At 41.1% G+C, this 20623-nt stretch overlaps 1 protein-coding gene across 1 annotated transcript in view; it reads right to left on the bottom strand.

The window, feature by feature from the left end:
- Positions 1-20623, bottom strand: part of ppp1r32 (protein phosphatase 1, regulatory subunit 32) — a 127660-nt gene that overhangs the window by 68786 nt on the left and 38251 nt on the right. Inside the window, exons 5-7 of the mRNA XM_041196646.1 lie at positions 20069-20197; positions 7974-8037; positions 3567-3679 (exon numbers count right to left, since the gene is read on the bottom strand). Coding sequence (XP_041052580.1) covers positions 3567-3679; positions 7974-8037; positions 20069-20197 — 306 coding nt within the window. The remainder of the gene's footprint in view (positions 1-3566; positions 3680-7973; positions 8038-20068; positions 20198-20623) is intronic.

The raw sequence follows: 20623 nt of genomic DNA, 5'->3' as shown, positions 1-20623 counted from the left end.
CAAAATAGATTAGGAATTCAGTTTATAGAATAATGCGTATGAACTTATCTGAATGCTATTGGTACCAATGTGCTGTATCAGAGAAGTGTCACTCGATGTCATCATTGGTATTATTAGGAGGGCTCTATGCTTCAGTGTTATGCAGTATGCTTCTTCTCTGATACTCTTATCTCAACTTCTCTCATCACTAGCACCCCAATGTCAAGAGTAGTCAGCATTAGAAAATCTTAGAGTGAAAATTTCAGGCATGTCACTAAATTGGCACAACAAACCACCAAGTTTCAACAACAGTAATTTGCATTTGTATAATAGCAATAAGGTAAAAAGAATTCCAAGACCCTTCATAAAGGCATGTTCAGGAAAATGGATACCAAGCCAAACAAGGGAATATTGGAATTGGGAGACATTAGGAGCATTGAGTTTTAAGGAGGATCTTAAATTGAAAGTGTGAGATGCAGAAACCAAAGAGTGTTGGAAGGGAATTCCAGAGTGTAGGACCTAGGCGACTGAAGGGTTATCTGGCAATGGTGTTCAAAAGAGAGGGATGCACATGAGGTTAGAGCCAAAGAAAAGACAGTTCAGAAGGTGGGTATTGTTTACAGGGGTAGGAAATGCAGGGTCATGGAAGAATTTAGAAACAAGATATTAATTTTAAATTCGAGAAATTAGAAAACTGGATGGCAACATGGCTCAGTGAAGACAGGGCTTTTAGCAAAGCAGGACTTGGTGCAGAATACAATAAGGATGGCAGAAGTTTAGATGAGCTGAAGTTTAGCTTAAGCTAAAGCTCCTATCTCCCTTGACTACTGAGTTTCCCCAACACCCAGTAAAGCAACAGGATAGCCATTAAATTTAAATCTAAATCCCAATTGCACTGTGGAAGCCCGCTTTGAATATTTGGTGCAACGCTCGCACGACTCAAAAGCTGCCACCACAAAACAGCAATCCATGTGCACATGGAGCATTGGAGATGTAATCCCCGACTTTTATTTTTTGTCCCCATAGCCACCCCCTCACAACCCTCTCTTATCTATCACAGGGACAGTTGATATCAAGGCCCATGTCTTTGGTTCTTGTCACCAAGGTGTAGATGAGGAAGCAATGGTAGCTAAGGAAAGATCCTTGAGGAACTCTAGAGGTAAAGTTTTAGTGATGGGAAGGGAAGTTACAGCTGATGATGTTATGGCTACAGTTGAATATTTAAGAGTGGACCATGTGAGGAAGAATGGAAGAATGGCTATGGAGGAGGGGGATGAAACTAATCATTTCAAAAGCTGAAAAGATGTGAAGAAGGTCAAGTCGAGTTAGTGGATGATGATCACAGTAACAGAGAATGTCAGTTGTAACTTTCATCTTCTTTTAGTTTCAATATTGATTAACCATGGAATTTGAGTTGTATGTCTTGTAATTGTGACATTCCAGTCTCAATAATGGCAGTGAAAGGCTCCTATTAAATTTATTGGCCCTATAGTTTCAAAGTAGGTCTTTATTATCACTGTGAATGTTGCAATCCCTTGCCTCCATTTTTTTCTCTGATACTCCAGCGAAGGAAATAAAGGGAAATGCCTGGTAGTATTGAAATAGTCCAAAAGAGGGAATGACTAGTTCAACATGCCCTCAACAGTTATAACTGTCAGGCACAAGTCAGGAATGTGATTGAATACTGTCACAACAGTTGATTTCAGCCTCAAATTATTTACGGGCATGTTGAACTTTTTAAGAAATACAGGTGTTTTTTTTTGAAAAGACATACATGCAAAGACACCAAGTAAAAGATGGCTGAGAATGTAAAGTGACCGTTTACTGGAAAATTCCTATTGGATGATACTTGACTGGCTAATCCCAGAATAACATGGAATGTCACACATAAAAAGGTATCAAGGCCTACTTCAGACAGAGACACTTGAAAGGAAAAAATGAAATGCAAAAGACTGAACTTTAATCCCCTGTGGTTGCGGAGACAATGGAGACTGATTGCCACATCTCAGCAAATATCCAGAACCATCTCTTGTTGAGTTATATTTCAGAATGTGGAAATGACCTGAGTTGAAAGAAAATGGACTCTGGGTGAAAGACATGTTTGTTTTTTCCATTTCTGGAATATGCAAGGAACGGGGTTAAAAAGCTAGCTGCTGACATGATCTGTCTGTGCTAGTGTGTGCTGTGTAAGTCACAGCAGAAGATGATCAACTAGGCATCCCTGCAGCTTGCAGGCAAGAGGGCTCTCTTTCTATTGCTGGAGACAAGTCAGCATAGCCATAATTGAAATAGGAGAGCTTCTTCAGCTAACCTGCAGAACCAAGTATCTCCAGACCAACTGCTAAACTGCCAAAGTCAGCTCTACCGGAATCACCCAACTTAACAATCACAACGTTTTGTCATCTACTTCTCATGGTCAAGCCAAAGACTGATTTATATATCTTCTTTCAACTTTTATTTGGACTCAATTTCTCATTTCTGATCTGTATGTGTGTGTGTTGTATTTATATTTTTCTACCCATCGGTTTTTTAATGACTAATAAACATACTCTTTCTTTGACTCAAGAAAGCCTGGTTAAATTGTCTCCTTCTCAGACAAAAACATATTTGGACTGGGAAAAGGTATCCATAGATTGTGGGGGGGGGGAGGTGGTAGTGGAGTGGGGAAGCAATTCCTTTTAAATTCACCTTGTTACGACCAATTGAGGGGGGTTGAATAAAGTTGGGGAGCCAGGTCATTCCTCCTCACCCAGGAGCATAACAAAATTGGGGTCCCATTCAGGAAGTTAACAAATTGGGGGACCTCACCCAGGGACCAGTCGTAACAACATTCCCCACTTGCCTGGATGAGTGCACCTTCAACACCCAAGCAGCTTGATACCATCCAGGACAAAGCAGCCCACTTGATTGGCACCCCATCCACAAACATTCATTTCCTCCACCACTGATGCACAGTAGCAGCAGTGTGTACCATCTACAAGATGCACTGCAGAAACTCATCAACGTTCCTCAGACAACACCTTCCAAACCCATGACCAATACCATCTAGAAGGACAAGGACAGTAGACACAAGGGAACACCACCATCTGGAAGCTCCCCTACAAGCCACTTACCATCCTGACTTGGAAATATATCTTCATTCCTTCACTGTTACTGGGTCAAAATTCTGGAACTACCTCCGTAACAGCATTGTGGATGTACCTACACCACATGGACTGCAGCTGTTCAAGAAGGCAACTCATCACCAGCTTCTCAAAGGCAATTAGGGATGGGCAATAAATGCCGGTCTAGCCACCGATGCCCACATCCCGGGAATGATTTTTTTAAAAACTGAAGGACAGAATTTTTAGTTGCACTGTTGGATGTTGTTCACAGTTCAGGTGAACATTAAACAGTTCATTCACAATTTGCCTAACATCTCACTGAAATCTTTATGTCAACTATGGCATGCTAATGTCTTGGAGCCCCTGGGGCACTCTGAATTGCTTACCTTTTAGAAGAGATTTAAACAAAGACTGCGAAGCTGTGCATGTGCTTAATTTCCTAAAAGCATTGGTTACAGTGCATTGTTTCAATGCCTAACTCACCGGCAAGTCTCCTCGGTATGCTAATGGGTGATGGTAAGTGATAGGCTTCAGAGGGGAGCCTTCTGTGAACCCACTGTTCTCCTTTCTCCCCACTGTTTTGTGTTGGGAAAAAACTGTTGATATATAAAGTAATCAGTGAAAACATGTCAGTACGTAATAAAATATAAATGTTTAAAATATAATGCTGCTTCATTCCATGTATATGTTCAGACCACAAGATAAGTATAAATAATAAAGGCCATTCTATCATTCATGACATTTCTATCAAGAACACCTACAATCCCTTTAGGAAAGAATGAATTATTCATCTTTTCTCTTGCACTTCTTGACTTCAACTGCAGTATTCTGAAATGCAAAGAAGATAGCTTCATAATTTCATATTTCCCTGGAGAGCTCAGTTGATAATGGAATTCCCAGTATGAAGCTGAGCAATACAAAGTAGGAATACCACAGAATTGATTCCCAATTTGGGTGAATCAGTTGGTGCAGTTGGCTGGCTACTGCAAGGTCTCTGACAAGTGATCGATCTTATGCAGATTTGTGGCATAATTAAGAGATCAAAATAAGCTAATCCAAGTTACCAATTTAAATTAAATTATAAGCATAGGAGAATGGGCAGAGGTTCAAACTAGTGAAAGATAACTTTAGTGTTAGAATATCAGATTTTTTTTTAACATTGAGTGATCAAGATATGAAATAGAATTACAGGAAGTGCAGTTGAAACAAAAGCTCTGGAATATTTGAAAAAACAATTGAATGATGAAATGAGACTTTAGGATCTTTCAAGATGGATTAATGAAGCTATGGAGTGTGACTGAGTGGTCTAAGACACTGGATTCAGATGCCAGTCTCTACAGGTGTGTGGGTTTGAATCCCACCACCGCCAGAGTTTCAGCTGGTTTACTTTACACTTCAGAAAATATTTTTGGCTAAACAAGTCCTAGCTCAAATTTAATCTGGCTATTATTTTCCCAATTCTTACTGGATACAGGTGTGGTGCTGGAGAGTTGGAGGACTGCTAACGTTATACCTTTGTTTAAAAAGGGAGAGAGGGATAGACTGAATAATGGGAGGCCAGTCAGTCTAAATTCAGTAATGGGCAAATTATTGGAATCAATTCTGAGACAGGATAAAATGTTACTTAGAAAGGCATGGACAAGGATAGCCAGCATGGATTTGTTAAGGGGAGATTGTGTCTGACTTGATTGAAGTAACAAGTAGAATTGATATGAGGGTAGTGCAGTTGATGTGGTCTACATGGATTTTAGCAAGGCTTTTGAAAAGGTCCCGCATGGCAGACTGGGTAAAAAAATAAAAGTCCATGGGATTCAGGGGAATGTAACAAACTGGATACAAAATTTGCCCAGTGGCAGGAAGCAAAGTGTATTGATGCAACTGGACATGCACCTCAAGTGCTGTAACTTGCCAAGCTACGGACCAAATGCTGCAAAGTGGGGTAAGACTGAGTGGCTCTTTTTTCTGTCAGCACAGACGCGTGGGGCCAAGTGGCCTCTTTCTGTGCTGTAAGCTCTCTGTGATTCTATGATGTTAAGTTGAGACAAAAGGCCATTTTTGCTGGAACTATCTTGTGACTTACAATTCTTTAGCTATTGAGGAGAAAGCAGTGGGAAGAATTTGCGGGTCGGCGAGCGGAAGCGTCCGCCAAACTGTCAAAGGCCTACTAAGGCAATTTAAATAGTCATTAAAACAATTAACAGTGCTGCCCGTCCAACCTTAAAGTGAGCGGGCAGGCGAAGAGCCCAGGCAGCCTTTGCATTTTTCATGGAACCTCATCCACAGGCGGGATGAGGTTTCATGAATGTTTCATTAATTAAATTTTTTTATCAAAATTCATGAACATGTCCCAGTTCATGTGACACTGTCACATGAGGGGACATATCTTAAAATATTTCTTTTTCTTTATTTAAATTTTTAAACATTAAACTAATCTCCCTGAGGCACCTCTGTGCCTTAGGGAGATTTCTGCGTTCTTTCGCGCGCATGCACCAAAGTGTGCAGGCACTGACTCAAGGAATCCTCCCCACCCCCCCAACACAGGGAACGCTCACATAAAATGGCAGGACGGCCCCGATTTGGGGCACCAATCTGGTTCACGTCTGCCCCTGCACAACCCCCCCGATGGGGGCAAATTTCTGCCCAGTGTTGTTTCTATTCTATCCATTGCCCTCCTTAAGTATTTGAGCAGCTGTAGAGCTTCAGAACCTGCCTGTCACCCACTAGCCTATTGACACTCACTGCTTGTCTAACACATTAAGAAGGGTTAACAAGTGGAGGTCAGGCTGCTCCCTATTAAGTAGGAGCTCTGGCCAATTATACAACACCTAAGCTAGGGGGTTCCATGTCCAACTGCATTGCCCCAACAGCCATCTGTATTAAGGTCAATTAATTCAGCCAGGACCAGGGGCTGAACCTGGGATAACCTTCATCAAAGAAACTCAGCCTTTCACTGCCTTAACCATTTGCACCTCTGGAGGAATCTAAAGAGACTTTATTCAACTTGAATTTGCAAATGGGAGTTGAATTATGCATGTATTCAGCTCCAGTTTATTACTATAAATAGAGAGTGGCCAAATATAATTTCATACTTGGATCACAAGCTGTCAAAATATAAACATATTTTACATTGACCTTCAGCAACACATGGTGAGATTGAATATTCATCTCTGAAAGTTTTAATATTGAAATGACGTATTGCCTCTACTGTGAAGTTTGGCTAAGTAATTGATCTTATGATGCAAGAACAATATTTGCACATACTTCAATGTGTCTCAGAGAAATTAATATTTTTTTCAAATTATTAAAGTCCATTATAGCTCTTTGCCTTGTTTGCATTTTATAACATGACCTCTGGAAACAACTACTATGGCCACAAATGTAGTAAAGTCATATATAAGTTCATAAACATTTATTTCATTCAGTCAGCAACTTGATTACATTTACTAAGAAACAAAAGTCTTGTATGCCAATAACGATCACTCAACCAATTTATAGTTGAACTTGGAGATAATCCCATTGAGTAGTCCTGCAACCAACCCTCAACTCCACCGCTATTGTAAACTACCATTTCCAGTTTTCTTTTCCTCTTCAAAGTTATTGAATGTATTGATGCCTTCTAAACCCATGCCCCATCTTTCCTGGTATTCCAGCAATCAGGTTTCTGCTCCAAAACAGTACTGAAAGGGTTCTAATAAAGTCACGAATGGTATCCTATGTGACTGTGAGAAAGGTAAATTCACTCCTTCCACCTCCATCTCAACCTGTCTGCATTCTTTAACATGGTTAACCACACCACCCACTTCCAACACTGCTCCACTGCCATCCAGTTGGTTCGTACTACATTCACCTGGTTCCATTCTTATCTATCTGAAAATCCAGAGTATCACCTGCAATAGTTTCTCTTCCTCCTCCTGTGCTATTAGCTCTGGTGTCCCCCAAGGATCCATCCTTCACCCCCTCCTATTTCTTATCTACATGCTGCCCCTCAGCGCCAAGGCCCAAAAACACAGCATCAGATTTCACATGCGGGCTGATGACACAAGTCTTTACTTCACCGCCACCTTCCTCGACTCTTCCAGTGTTGCTAAATTATCAGACTGTTTATCCAACATCAGTACTCGATGAGCAGAAAGTTTTTCCCATTAAATATTGGGAAGCCAAAGCCATCCCTCGAGAGATAAAGATCCCCTCTACATGCCCCATTCTCTAGCTATCAACTCCATCGGCCTGACCTGGGCCACAGCCATTGCTCAAAATTCCTGAGAAAATCAGCCCTAGCAATTGCTTTACTTAATCCAAACCAGTTTCTAAAGGGGGTCGAAAACAGGTGCTAGACCCCTGATATCTGCAAAAAAGAGGTCTCCAAAAGGAAAACCAGTAAAACTGGGGAAATGACTAGTACTGGTCCAAATTGGTCTGTATACCTTATAATAGAACTTCAACTGTTTTAAGTGACTGCCCATGGTCTGCCATGACTTTTACTGCTATGATAGTGCTTCTCTGCTCAAGTACAGATTGGATGTGGGACATTATACTGGAGATCGGTTCTATTTGCTCCTGTCCAGAAAATGGGCAGGACAATGAGGATCAATTTCAACCCCAAGAAATGCATTACTTGCCTTACATAATACCTTTTGAAATTTTTAAAGAAACACTCCTCAAAGTTTATTTTGAAACAGCTTTTAACTGAGCAATTGAAAACAATGAAATGATAATCTAGCAGGTGATCCAGGTTGCTGGCCAGGCAACAAAATTGACAATTACTCCCAAAGGGTCACTTTAGACCATGTTTTCTCTCTATTCACTAGACTAGTTCACACTAGTTTTTGCACTTGCTACAAGGATAAATGATATACCTTTGGGTTTTAAAAGCACTTTAAGATAACATACCTGGCAAATCCTGTGGTTTCAGTTTATATTTAGTATTGTATTCTGTGGACATGTAGCTTGGTCCCTGGAACAACGAAAAGTGGAAAATGTCATTACATTTCAAGAACCAAAGGTCCTTCAACACCTTAATGAGATAATGAAGGTTAAGTACCTAGCTTTACGGAGCAGAAAGATTCCAGGTTTAATCTTTGATTTGTGTTATTAGCAGATTTCAGCTGTTGGGGCAATGCAGTTGGACATGGAATGGGGTAGATATCATCATCACCAGGAGAGGAAGGGAGATGAGGGGCAAACTGCCTAAAGTTTTCAATCCTTATCACTAGCCAGCAACCTTAAATGGAAGGAGAAGCATATGAATATTACCATTGGATTAGATATGGTCAAACAGCCTGCCAAGGATAGCTAATAGCAGGTTCTTGGCTGTAACAGCCATGGAACCACACCACAGCACGAGAAAATCAGAGAGGAAGTTGGAGAAGGAAGAAATGCTAATTATTAATTAGTCTTGAGATTCACCTTAAAGGGTTGATATTTCATACTGCTCCCTTTGTTCCATATCTCTTCTCTTAGTAAACTAAAATCAATATCCATTGCTTTGGAAGATTGAAACTGAGGTGATGATTTGTGGCAGTCCCAGTAAAGCGATCCAAGTAAGGCAGTCCCTTAGTACTCCAGTTTGCACCAATGATTGACCAGCCAGCCTGATTTGTTAATGGGATTTGGAGATACTGCAAGTTTATTATCCAATCAAAGGGTACTTTTAATAATTATTATTAGTAGTAGTAGTATTCATTCTCTGGATTGAGACATTACTGGAGCATTTATTACTTATTCCTTTAAGCAGTTGATGGCAGGATGTCTTCTTGCAACTGAGTGGCTTGCTAGGCAACTTTGGAGGCCTTAAGTCAACCGTATTACTGTGAGGCTGGTGTTATGTTTAAGTCAGGTTGGGTGATGGTAACAGGTTTTCTTTTCCATAAGACATTATTAATATTAATAACAAGGCGTGTGTCCCGACATCATCGCGCACTTGTGCGATATATCATTTGGCGGCATGCACCGGAGTCGGCTGCATGCCCGCCGATAATTGAAAGGCTTAATAAGGCCATTAACAAGGTAATTAACTAGAAATTTATGCGAAAAGGCCAAGCGGCCTTTACATTTTTTAGGAAAACTCATCCCGCTTGTGGATGAGGTTTCCTAAAGCTAATACGATTTAAATAAAACTTTATTTTGAATTTAAAAACATGTCCCATTTCGAGTGATACAGTCACATGAGGGGACACGTTTCATTTAACTTTTATTGTCTTCAATAATTTTTTCAAAAAGCACTTCAATCTTCCTGAGGCAGCTCCATGCCTCAGGGAGATTGAAGTGCTTTTTCGCATGCATGCGCTAACTGCGTGCCAGGCCTGCTATCTCTTCTCCCCCCCACCCGCACAGGCAACGCTCAGCGCTACCACTCGTGATCCACGCAGGGCAGGCCTTAATTGGCCTGCCCGCAAGAAATTACGGTGCAGAGCCAATCGCAGGCAGCGATCGGCTCCCCAACTGCCCCCGCCCACTCCTGCCAAGCCCACCTGACACGGGAAAAATTCAGGCCATGGTCATTTTTTTTTACTGTTTACCAACTTTATTTATTTCCAGATTTTTTTAAACTGAAATTCTTACAGTCTTGTGCATCAACGTTTTAACATTTGGAAAGATGCAATATAAATGTAGATGAATTGTGTAAAGATCACTATTGAAGATTGTTATAAACAGAAGTAATGCCAGTCTACATCTATTCTACAATTTGGTGTGAGATACATTATCACACAGAACCAAATTAAATAGAAAGACCATAATATGATAGAATTCTTCATCAAGATGAAGAGTGACGTAGTTGATTCTGAGACTTGGGTCCTGAATCTTAATAAAGGAAACTACGATGGTGTGAGGCGCGAGTTGGCTATGATGGATTGGGAAACGTTACTTAAGGGATGGCAGTGGATAGGCAATGGCAAACATTCAAAGAGTGCATGGGTGAGCTGCAACAATTGTTTATTCCTGTCAGGCGCAAAAGTAAAACAGGAATGGTGGCCAAACCATGGCTTACAAGGGAAATTAGGGATAGTATTAGATGCAAGGAAGAGGCATACAAACTGCCCAGAGAAAACAACAGACCTGAGGATTGGAAGCACTTTAGAATTCAGCAAAGTAGAACAGAGGGATTCATTAAGAAGGGGAAAATAGAATACAAGAGTAAGCTTGCAGGGAACATAAAAACTGATATAAAAGTTCCTATAGGTATGTGAAGAGAAAAAGATTGAAGACAAATGTAGGTCTATTACAGTCAGAAACAGGGTAATTTATAATGGGGAACAAAGAAAAGGCTGACCAACTAAATACATGCTTTGGTTCTGTCTTCACAAAGGAGAACACTAATAACATACCAGAAATGCTGGGGAACAAAGGGTTTAGTGAGAGGGAGGAACTGAAAGAAATTAGTATTAGTAGGGAAATGGTGTTGGGGAAACTGATGGGATTGAAGGCTGATAAATCCCCAGGGCCTGATAATCTACATCCCAGAGTATTTAAGGAAGTGGCCCTAGAAACAGTGGATGCATTGGTGGTCATCATCTGAGATTCTATTGACTCTGGAACAGTTCCTACAGATTGGAGGGTAGCTAATGTAACCCTACTATTTAAAAAGGGAGGCAGAGAGAAAACAGGGAATTATAGACCAGTCAGCCTGATGTCGGTAGTGGGGAAAATTCTGATGAGTCCATTATAAAAGATTTAATAGCTGAGCACGTGGAAAACAGTGGCAGAATCAGACAGAGTCAGCATGGATTTACGAAAGGGAAATCATGCTTGACAAATCTACTGGAATTTTTTGAGGACATAACCAGTAGAGTTGATGAGGGGGAGCCAGTGGATGTGGTTTATTTGGACTTTCAGAAGGCTTTTGACAAAGTCCCACATAAGAGATTGGCATGTAAAATTAAAGCGCATGGGATTGGGGGTAGTGTATTGAAATGGATAGAAAACTGGTTGGCAGACAGGAAACAAAGAGTAGGGAAAAAACGTGTCTTTTTCTGAATGGCAGGCAGTGACTAATGGGGTACTGCAGGGATCTGTGCTGGGACCCCAGTTATTCACAGTATATATTAATGATTTAGATGAGGGAATTAAATGTAATATCTCCAAATTTGTAGATGACACAGAGCTAGGTGGGAGGGTGAGCTGTGAGGAGGATGCAGAGATGCTTCAGTGTGATTTGGACAAGCTGAGTGAGTGAGCAAATGCATGGCAGATGCAGTGTGATGTGGATAAATGTGAGGTTATCCATTTTGGTAGCGAAAACAGGAAGGCAGATTATTATCTGAATGGCTATAAATTGAGAGAAGGGAATGTGCAACGGGACCTGGGTGTCCTTGTACACCAGTCGTTGAAGGTAAGCATGCAGGTGCAGCAGGTGGTAAAGAAGGCAAATGGTATGTTGGCCTTCATAGCCAGAGGATTCGAGTACATGAACTGGGATGTCTTACTGCAATTACACAGGGCCTTGGTGAAACCACACCTGGAATATTGTGTGCAGTTTTGGTCTCCTTATCTGAGGAAGGATGTTCTTGCTATAGAGGGAGTGCAGCGAAGGTTAACCCAACTGATTCCTGGGATGGCTGGACTGACATATGAGGAGAGATTGAGTCGATTAGGATTATATTCACTGGAGTTCAGAAGAATGAGGGGGATCTCATAAAAACCTATAAAATTCTAACAAGATTAGACAGGGTAAATGCTGGAAGGATGTTCCCGATGGTGGGGGAGTCCAGAACCAGGGGTCACAGTCTGAGGATATGGGGTAGACCATTTAGGACTGAGATGAGGAGAAATTTCTTCACCCAGAGAGTGGTGAGCCTGTGGAATTCGTTACCACAGAAAGTAGTTGAGACCAAAACATGCTTTCAAGAAGGAGTTAGATATAGCTCTTGGGGCGAAAGGGATCAAAGAATATGGGGAAAAAGCGGAAGCAGGCTATTGAGTTGGATGAGCAGCCATGATCATAATGAATGATGCAGCAGGCTCAAAGGGCCAAATGGCCTACTCCTGTTCCTAGTTTCTATGTTTCTACATTGTAGCACTCGCCAACCAAGTAACTGGCATTCACCATACTCGAATGATAAACAGACAAAAATATAATTTGACACAAATTTAATGGATGTCTAGTTACCTGATGGATCCAATGGTATATGCATCATGTAGTGTGGAACTATGTCATTCAGAAATGTTCAAAAAAGATTCCAGTTTCAGTCCCTGGTTTGTGGTGAGTTTACTGATCTCAGCAAGGAATGAGAGTGCTACAATCAGGCTGTGTTCCAGAATTAGGGAGGGGAAAATAAATCATCCAGGATCTTCTCTCTTCATCAGTAATCAGTGACCTTTGTTGGAAACTAAGTGTGGATGTGGGAAGAAGCCAACATATGGGAAAAATGGGTTTCTGTTCATGGGGCACTGGCACCAGGACTGGGGAAAGTGGAAGCTGTACCGTTGGAGTGGTCTGCACCTGAACCATGCTGGGCCCAGTGTTCTGGTGAGTTGCATAACTAGGGCAGTAGAGAGGGCTTTAAACTAAGTAGTGGTGGTGGGGCTGGGGGACCGGGAGGGATGGAAATCATGTGAGGGAAGATGTGGTAAAATAAAAGCAAATGACAAGACAAGTGAGCAATGTAGCAATAAAGGTAATGATAATTAGATTGTGGTAGTAAGGAACAAAACGTACAAACTTAAGAGTGTGTCAGCAAATAAGGACAGAGTTTACAAAAATTGTAAAAAGACAGAACTAATGCTCCATATCTGAATGTGTGTAGCATTTGTAACAAAATGGATGAATTTTCAGCTCAAATAGAAACAAATATAGTGTGACCTGATAGCCATTACAGAGACAAGGTTGCAGGGTGACCCAGGGCTGGGACTTGAATATTCAAGGGTACTTGATATTTCAGAAGGACAGGAAGCTGGGAAATGGTGATGAGGTAGGTCTGTTAATTAAGGATGACAAAAGCACAATAAGGAGAAATGACCTTGATTTCATAGAGTGTTTTGGGGACAATTTCTTAGGAGAGAACATTTGGATCCAAACAGAGAGCAAGCTGTTCTAGACCATGCAATGAGACAGGATTAATGAATGACCTCATAGTAAAGGAGGCTCTAGGTAGCAATGATCATAACACAATTGATTTTCACATTCAGTTTGAAGGGAGATTGCGGGCCTAAAACTTGTGTTTTAGACTTAAATAAAGGGAATAACAAGCCTATGAAGACAGCTGACTAAAGTGAACTGGAAATTAGCTTAAATGGTAGGACACCAGAGATGCAGTGGCAGACATTTAAGGAGATGTTTCATAACACTCAGCAAAGACATATTCCAGTAAGAAAGAAAGACTCTAGAAGAAGGATATACCACCTGTAGCTAACTAAGGAAGTCAAGAATAATATGAAATTGAAAGAAAAAGCATACAATTCTGTGAAGATTAGTGATAGATCAGATGATTGGACAGAATGTTAAAACCAGGAAATAATGACTTAAAAAAAGGAATGAGAAATTAGAGTATGAGAGAAAGCTATCTCAAAATATTAAAAAACAGATAGTAAAAGTTTCTACAAGTATTTAAAAAGGAAAAGAGTAACTAAAGTGAGCATTGGTCCTCTAGAGAGTGAACCTGGGGAATTCATAATGGAAAATAAGGAAATACCAGAAGTGTTAAACAAATTTTTTTTTTTAATTCATTCAAGGGTTGTGGGTTTTGCTGGCCAGACCAGCATTTATTGCCCATTCCTAATTGCCCTTGAGAAGACAATGGTGAGTTGCCTTTTTGAGCCGCCATAGACCATGTGGTGTAGATACACCTACGGTGCTGCTAGGAAGGGAGTTCCAGGATTTTGAACCAGCGCCAGTGAAGGAATGGCGATATACTTCCAAGTCAGGATGGTGAGTGACTTGGAGGGGAACTTCCAGATGGTGGTGTTCCCATCTATCTGCTGCCCTTGTCCTTCTAGATGGTAGTGGTCGTGGGTTTGGATGACACTGTCTAAGGAGCCTTGATGAGTTCTTGCAGTGCATCTTGTAGATGGTACACACTGCTGCTAATGTGCATCGGTCGTGGAGGGAGTAAACATTTGTGGATGGGATGCAAATCAAGCAGGCTGCTTTGTCCTGGATGGTATCAAGCTCCTTGATTGTTGTGGGAGCTGCACTCATCCAGGCGAGTGCGAGTATTCCATCACACTCCTGACTTGTGCCTTGTAGATGATGTTCAGGCTTTGGGGAGTCAGGAGGTGGGTTACTCATCGCTGGATTCCCAGCCTCTGACTTGCTCTTGTAGCCACAGTATTTATATGGCTAGTCCAGTTCAGTTTCTGGTCAATGGTAATCCCCAGGATGTTGATAGTGGGGGATTCAGTGATGGTAATGCCATTGGACGTCAAGGGGCGATGGTTAGATTGTCTCTTGTTGGAAATGGTCACTGCCCGGCACTTGTGTTGTATAAATATTACTTGCCACTTCCCAGCCCAAGCCTGAGTATTGTCCAGGTCTTGCTGCATTTGGACATGAACTGCTTCAGTATATGAGGAGCCACGAATGGTGCTGAACATTGTGCAATCATCAGCGAATATCCCCACTTCTGACCTTATGACGGAAGGAAGGTCATTGATGAAGCAGCTGAGGATGGTTGTCCATGGACACTTCCCAGATGAACTCATGCAGTGATGTCTTGGAGCTTAGATGACTGACCTCCAACAACCACAACCATCTTCCTTTGTACTATGACTCAAACCAGTGGAGAGTTTCCCCCGATTCCCATTGACTCCAGTTTTGCTAGGGCACCTTGATGCCACACTCAGTCAAATGCGGCCTTGATGTCAAGGGCAGTCACTCTCACCTCACCTCTGGAATTCAGCTCTTTTGTCCATGTTTGAACCAAGACTGCAATGATATTTTGTGGTTGCCTTCACTGTAGAAAACACAGATAACATCCCAGAAATACTTGTAAATCAAGAAGTGAAAGGAACGGAAGAACTTAAAACAACTAGAAACACCAGGGAAAGGGAACTGAGAAATCTATTCAACTAAAGATTGACAAAGCCCCTGGACTTAATGGTCTGCATACTAATGTCTTAAAAGAAGTGGCTGCTGTGATGCATTGGTCATAATTCCCAAGATTCTGGAAAAGTCCCAGATTGAAAAATAGCAAATGAAATTCCTCTATTCAAGAAAGGAGGGAGACAGAAAGCAGGAAACTACAGGCCAGTTAGCCTAACAGCTGTCATAGGGAAAATGCTAGAATTTTTTAAAAATTCAGTCATTGGATGTGGGCGTCACTGGCTAGGCCAGCATTTATTGTCCATCCATAATTGTCCTTGAGAAGGTTGTGGTGGGCTACCTTCTTGAACCGCTGCAGTCCATGTGGTGTAGGTGCACCCACAGTGCTGTTAGGGAGGGAGTTCCAGGATTTTGACTCAGAATCTATTATTAAGTAGCTTATAGCAGGGAACTTAGAAAATCTTAATACAATCAGGCAAAGTCAATGTGGTTTTGTGAATGGGAAATCATGTTTGCCTAACTTATTAGAGTTCTTTGAGGAATTGGCAGATAAGGTGGATAAAGGGGAACCTGTAGATGTGGTATACTTGGATTTTGAAAAGGCTTTTGATAAGGTCCCACAACAAAGGTTAATACACAAGCTAAGAGCTCGTAACATATTAGCATGGATAGACAATTGTTAGCTAACAGGAAGCAGAGAGTAGGGATAAATGGTGATTTTTGGGTTAGCAAGATGTGATGAGCGGAGCACCACTGGGATCAGTGCTGGGGCCGCAACTGCTTATAATCAATATCAATTTGGATGAAGGTACTGAGTGTATGGTTGCAAAATTTGCTGATGACACAAAGTTAGGGAAGACAATAAATTGTGAAGAGGACATGGCCTAGGCCCAACCATCTTCAGCTGCTTCATCAATGACCTTCCTTCCATCATAATGTCAGAAATGGAAATGTTCGCTGATGATTGCACAATGCTCAGCATCATTCGTGACTCTTCAGATGCTGGAGCAGTCCATATACAAATCATCAAGACATGGACAATATCCAGACTTGGGCTGACAACTGGAAAGTAACATTTGCGACATACAAGTGCCAGGCAATGACCATCCCCTACAAGAGATAATCTAACCATTACCCCTTGATATTCAATGGCATTACCATCACTGAATCACCCACTATCGAACTCCTGGGGGTTACCATTGACCAGAAACTGAATTGAACTAGCCATATAAATTCTGTGGCTACAAGAGCAGGTCAGAGACTAGGAATGCTGTGGTGAGTACTCACCTTCTGACTCCCCAAAGCTTGTCCACCATCTACAAGGCACAAGTCAGGAGTTGATGGAATACTCTCAACTTGCCTGGATGAGTGCAGCTCCTACAACACTCAAGAAGCTTGACACCATCTAGGATGAAGCAACCCGCTTGTTTGGCACTCTATCCACAAACATGCACTCTCTCCATCACCGACACACAGTACCACAAGATGCACTGTCTTTTTCGGTTGGCAAGAAGTAATGAGTGACATGCCACAGGGATTAGTGCTGGGACCTCAACTGTTTACAATTTATATAAATGACTTGGATGAAGGAATGGATGGGATGGTTGCCAAATTTGCTGATGACATAAAGATAGGTAGGAAAGTAAATTGTGAAGAGGACGTAAGGAGGCTGTGAGAAAGATATAGATAGGTTAAGGATGAGTGGGCAAAGATCTGGCAAATGGAGTATAATGCAGGAAAATGTGAAATTGTCTATTTTGGCAAGAAGAGTAAAACAGAAGCATAAATGGTGAGAGATTGCAGAGCTCTGAGGTGCAAAGGAATCTGGGAGTCCAAGTGCATGAATCACAAAAGGCTAGTATGCAGGTACAGCAAGTAATAAGGAAAGCGAATAGCATGTTATAATTTATTGCGAGGTGAATTGAATACAAAAGTGGGGAGGTTATGCTTCAGTTGTACATGGCACTAGTGTGACCACATTTTGAGTACTGTGTACAGCATTGGTCACATTATTTAAGGAAGGATGTAAATGCGTTGGAAGCAGTGCAGAGAAGGTTTCCCAGACTAATACCTGGAACGGGTGGATTGTCTTATGAGGACAGGTTGGACAGACTAGGCTTGTATCTGCTGGAGTGTAGAAAAGTAAGAGACAACTTGACTGAAACATGTAATATCCTGAGGGGTATGGAGAGGATGTTTCATCTTGTGGGAGAATCTAGAACTAGGGGTCACTGTTTAAAAATAAGGGGTCACCCATTTAAAACAGATGAGGCAAATTTCACTCAGAGGGTCATGAGTCTTTGGAACTTTCTTCCTGAAAAGGTGGTGGAAGGAGAGTCTTTTAAGGCAGAGGTGGATAGGTTCTTGGTAAGCAAGGGGGTGATAGGTTATCAGGGGTAGGTTGGATGCAGATTTCAGGTTACAATCAGATCAGCCATCATCTTATTAAATGGTGGAGCAGGCTCAAGAAGATGAATGGTCTACTCCTGCTCCTTGTTCGTATGTTTGTAGTGTAACAGGGCATTGGTCAGACCACGTCTGAAGTTCTGTGTAAAGTTTTGGTCTCCCAAATTAAGAAAAGATATAATTGCATTAGAAACAGTTTAGAGAAGGTTCCCTCGACTGGTTCCTGGAATGAAGGAGTTATCTTATGAAGAAAGGTTTGACAGGTTGGTACTGGATCCATTGGAGTGTAGAAGAATGAGAGGTGATCTTATTGATACAGATAATATCCCGAAGGAACTTGACAGGGTGGATGTGGAGAGGGCATTTCCCCTTATGGGAGAGACTGGTCCTAGGGGACACAGTTTAAAAATAAGAGGTCTCCCATTTAAGATAAAAATGAGGAGATTTTTTTTCTCTGAGGGTCATTAGTCAGTGGAGTACTGTTCCCCAGAGAACATTGGAGGCAGGGTCATTGAATGTTTTTAAGGCAGAGTTAGACAGATTCTTGACTGACAAGGGAATCAAAGGTTATAGGGGGTAGACAGGAAAGTGGAGGCCACAATCAGATCAGCCATGTCTTATCAAATGGCAGCCAGGCTTGGGGGGGCCGAAAGTCCTACTCCTGCTCCTAATTCATTTGTTCATATGTTTGTATGTGTGGTAGGTCTTAGCTATAACGTTTCCATCAGTGGCTAGGTTGCCAATGCTCCAGGTTTGCATAGCGAAATACAACCATTGAGATATGGTACTGGAGAATTGATGGTACCCATGGAGCTGGGCTGTTATTATGTGACATATTATTATGTGAGTCACTGTCTTCAGGAAAGAAAAGAGATCATTGGAATTGATGGAGAATTTCATGGATGTCAAAGTTGAGTTTCTAGCCTCAGCCTGTCTGTTGCAGACAGCAGAAGTTAAACACCCCATGCAGCAAGGAAGGAACATTTGGATTGCTAATATTCACTTGAGATGCTCTTATGCATCTTGTGGTTTCTGGTTGAGTAGTGGAAGACATTAGACCTTTCACTGAACTTTTGATACTGCTTTAACAGAAGACAAAATAATAGACTTGAAATCTTTGACTTCTTGGTAAAATAACACAGAACTGTTAGCTTGACTCTTGACCAAAATTAGGATGCAAGATAGTTTTGTTTATTGTCCAGGATATTTGGTGGAGAGGCATATGTGTCAGCAAGACTGAAGGGAGCCTTTATAATCTACAAAACCTGAGCAACTGATAAGAATAAACAATGCTAACAGTTGCAAAGATAGGAAAGCAATGCTTGTAAATTGATCAGACATTCTTTGCTGCTTAAGTCAATCCATGTAATGGATGATGATCAAACAACAGACTTGAAAGAAAACCATTTAAAAGTGTACAAGGTTTTCAGGAGAACCACGTGTGATGTCTGGACAAGACAGCATAGGACAGTAACTCTCTTTACCTCCTAAGACAAAGAATATGGTTAATTATTTGTCATGACTTGTACTCATTAGAAAGATTATATGAAAAGTTGTTACTTTCCTTTTGTTGCATTGTATGTAAAATTAAATTCTGGACAAAGTTAGAAACTAATTGTCGTGTTTTACTTGCTCCTCGATCTTTGGAATTCTGAACAGAAGTGAAAATATAGCTCACTTTAGCCTCCTTAATGCAGATAGGGATCTGGCATGAAGGTGATTGATGAAGGTTAAGAAGTAGGGAATTGTTTTTCATAGCCAGTTATCTAACACATGCAGAAACTCACTACCCTGTTTAAGAATCTGCAAATTAAACTATGGCTCCATTAGCCCTGCGCTTTTCCCTCTCCACCACTTCCTCTCAACCCCCTTCACCACATCCTTTCCTTACTATTGCCTGTTTTTTGTCTCCGTAAAGTTACAATGTTAAAAGTCTGTGAATTGAAGTTATTGTTGGCATGCCTCCCCATAGCCCCAGAAGTTAATTTTATACTTGCCAGCCATTAATTACAAATTAACAAGGGGGCTTTATTTCAAATAGCAAAAAGCATGGCTTTTGCTAGTTGAGAAGTTACTGGAGGAGAAATTAATTTGTGTAGCATCACATCTCGCACTTCTACACCAGACTTACCTTAATTCCCCGGAGGTAGGCAGCGCCATGGACTGCTACCTGTGTGGCCTACGGAACATGCATCATTGATGTCAATGAAGAATGTCATGCGGGTCTTGCAGATAGCAGCCCACAGTGCTGTGTGCCTCCAAGGAATTGAGATAAGTCCACGTAGAAGTGCTAGGAGTGATGCTACCCAAATGAATTTCTCCTTCAATCGTTTTTAAGCCACAGGATGAGGAGCAAATAGACATGGCAGTTACTCTGAAATTTATGGTCTTGTGAAATGGACAAACAAATGGACCAGAACCACATGACATGGCCAGTGCAGATTTCAGTATACATAATTTAAAAATTAACATTTGTGATTTGACAACAAATGATTATTTGCCCAGATCTAGAGACATCATTTTGAGAATAGTTGGTAAAGAAATCATTAAAATTCAATAAATGGTACGTGTGCATCCACCAATATTGAAAAACTTTACTTACATAACCTCCATTCTCTTGCATCACTGGGTCTTGTGGTTGAATTTGATGGAGCAAAGGGGTGTGCTTGGGTTCAATCCCTGTGATGGAAGATGGTCCTTGATCTCTTGTGTCAATATGGACTTCTTTCATCTGCATGATGGAAGTGACAAGAAAGACTAACTCAACAGTTAAAAATGCGACACACATTCTTTAATTTATTCACAAAAATTTAACATTTCTGTCAACTCGACTGATCAGTAAAAGCTAATATAAATGATTGTCAATTATAAATTTTTTCCTTAATATGTTTAAATAGAAACCACACTGACAAATCCTGCTTCAGCCAAAAGCACAACAAATCTTTTATGTGTTAATTCTGCATTATTTGATCAGGTACATAAGATCACAGGAATGTTCAGGGCCAGAAAAAGAAATACTCTAACTGGCCAGCCCCAAAAGCAAAATACTGCAGAAAGTTAAAATCAGATATAAAAGCAACAAATGTTGTAAATGTTCAGCAGGTCTGGCAGCATTTGTCGAGAGAGAAATGGAGGCTTGAATTTTTGCTGAGTCAGA

Source organism: Carcharodon carcharias, chromosome 10 (assembly GCF_017639515.1).
Source record: "Carcharodon carcharias isolate sCarCar2 chromosome 10, sCarCar2.pri, whole genome shotgun sequence".
Classification (NCBI taxonomy): Eukaryota; Metazoa; Chordata; class Chondrichthyes; order Lamniformes; family Lamnidae; genus Carcharodon; species Carcharodon carcharias.
Note: the sequence above shows the minus strand (reverse complement) of the source record. Positions and strands in the feature narration are given on the sequence as shown.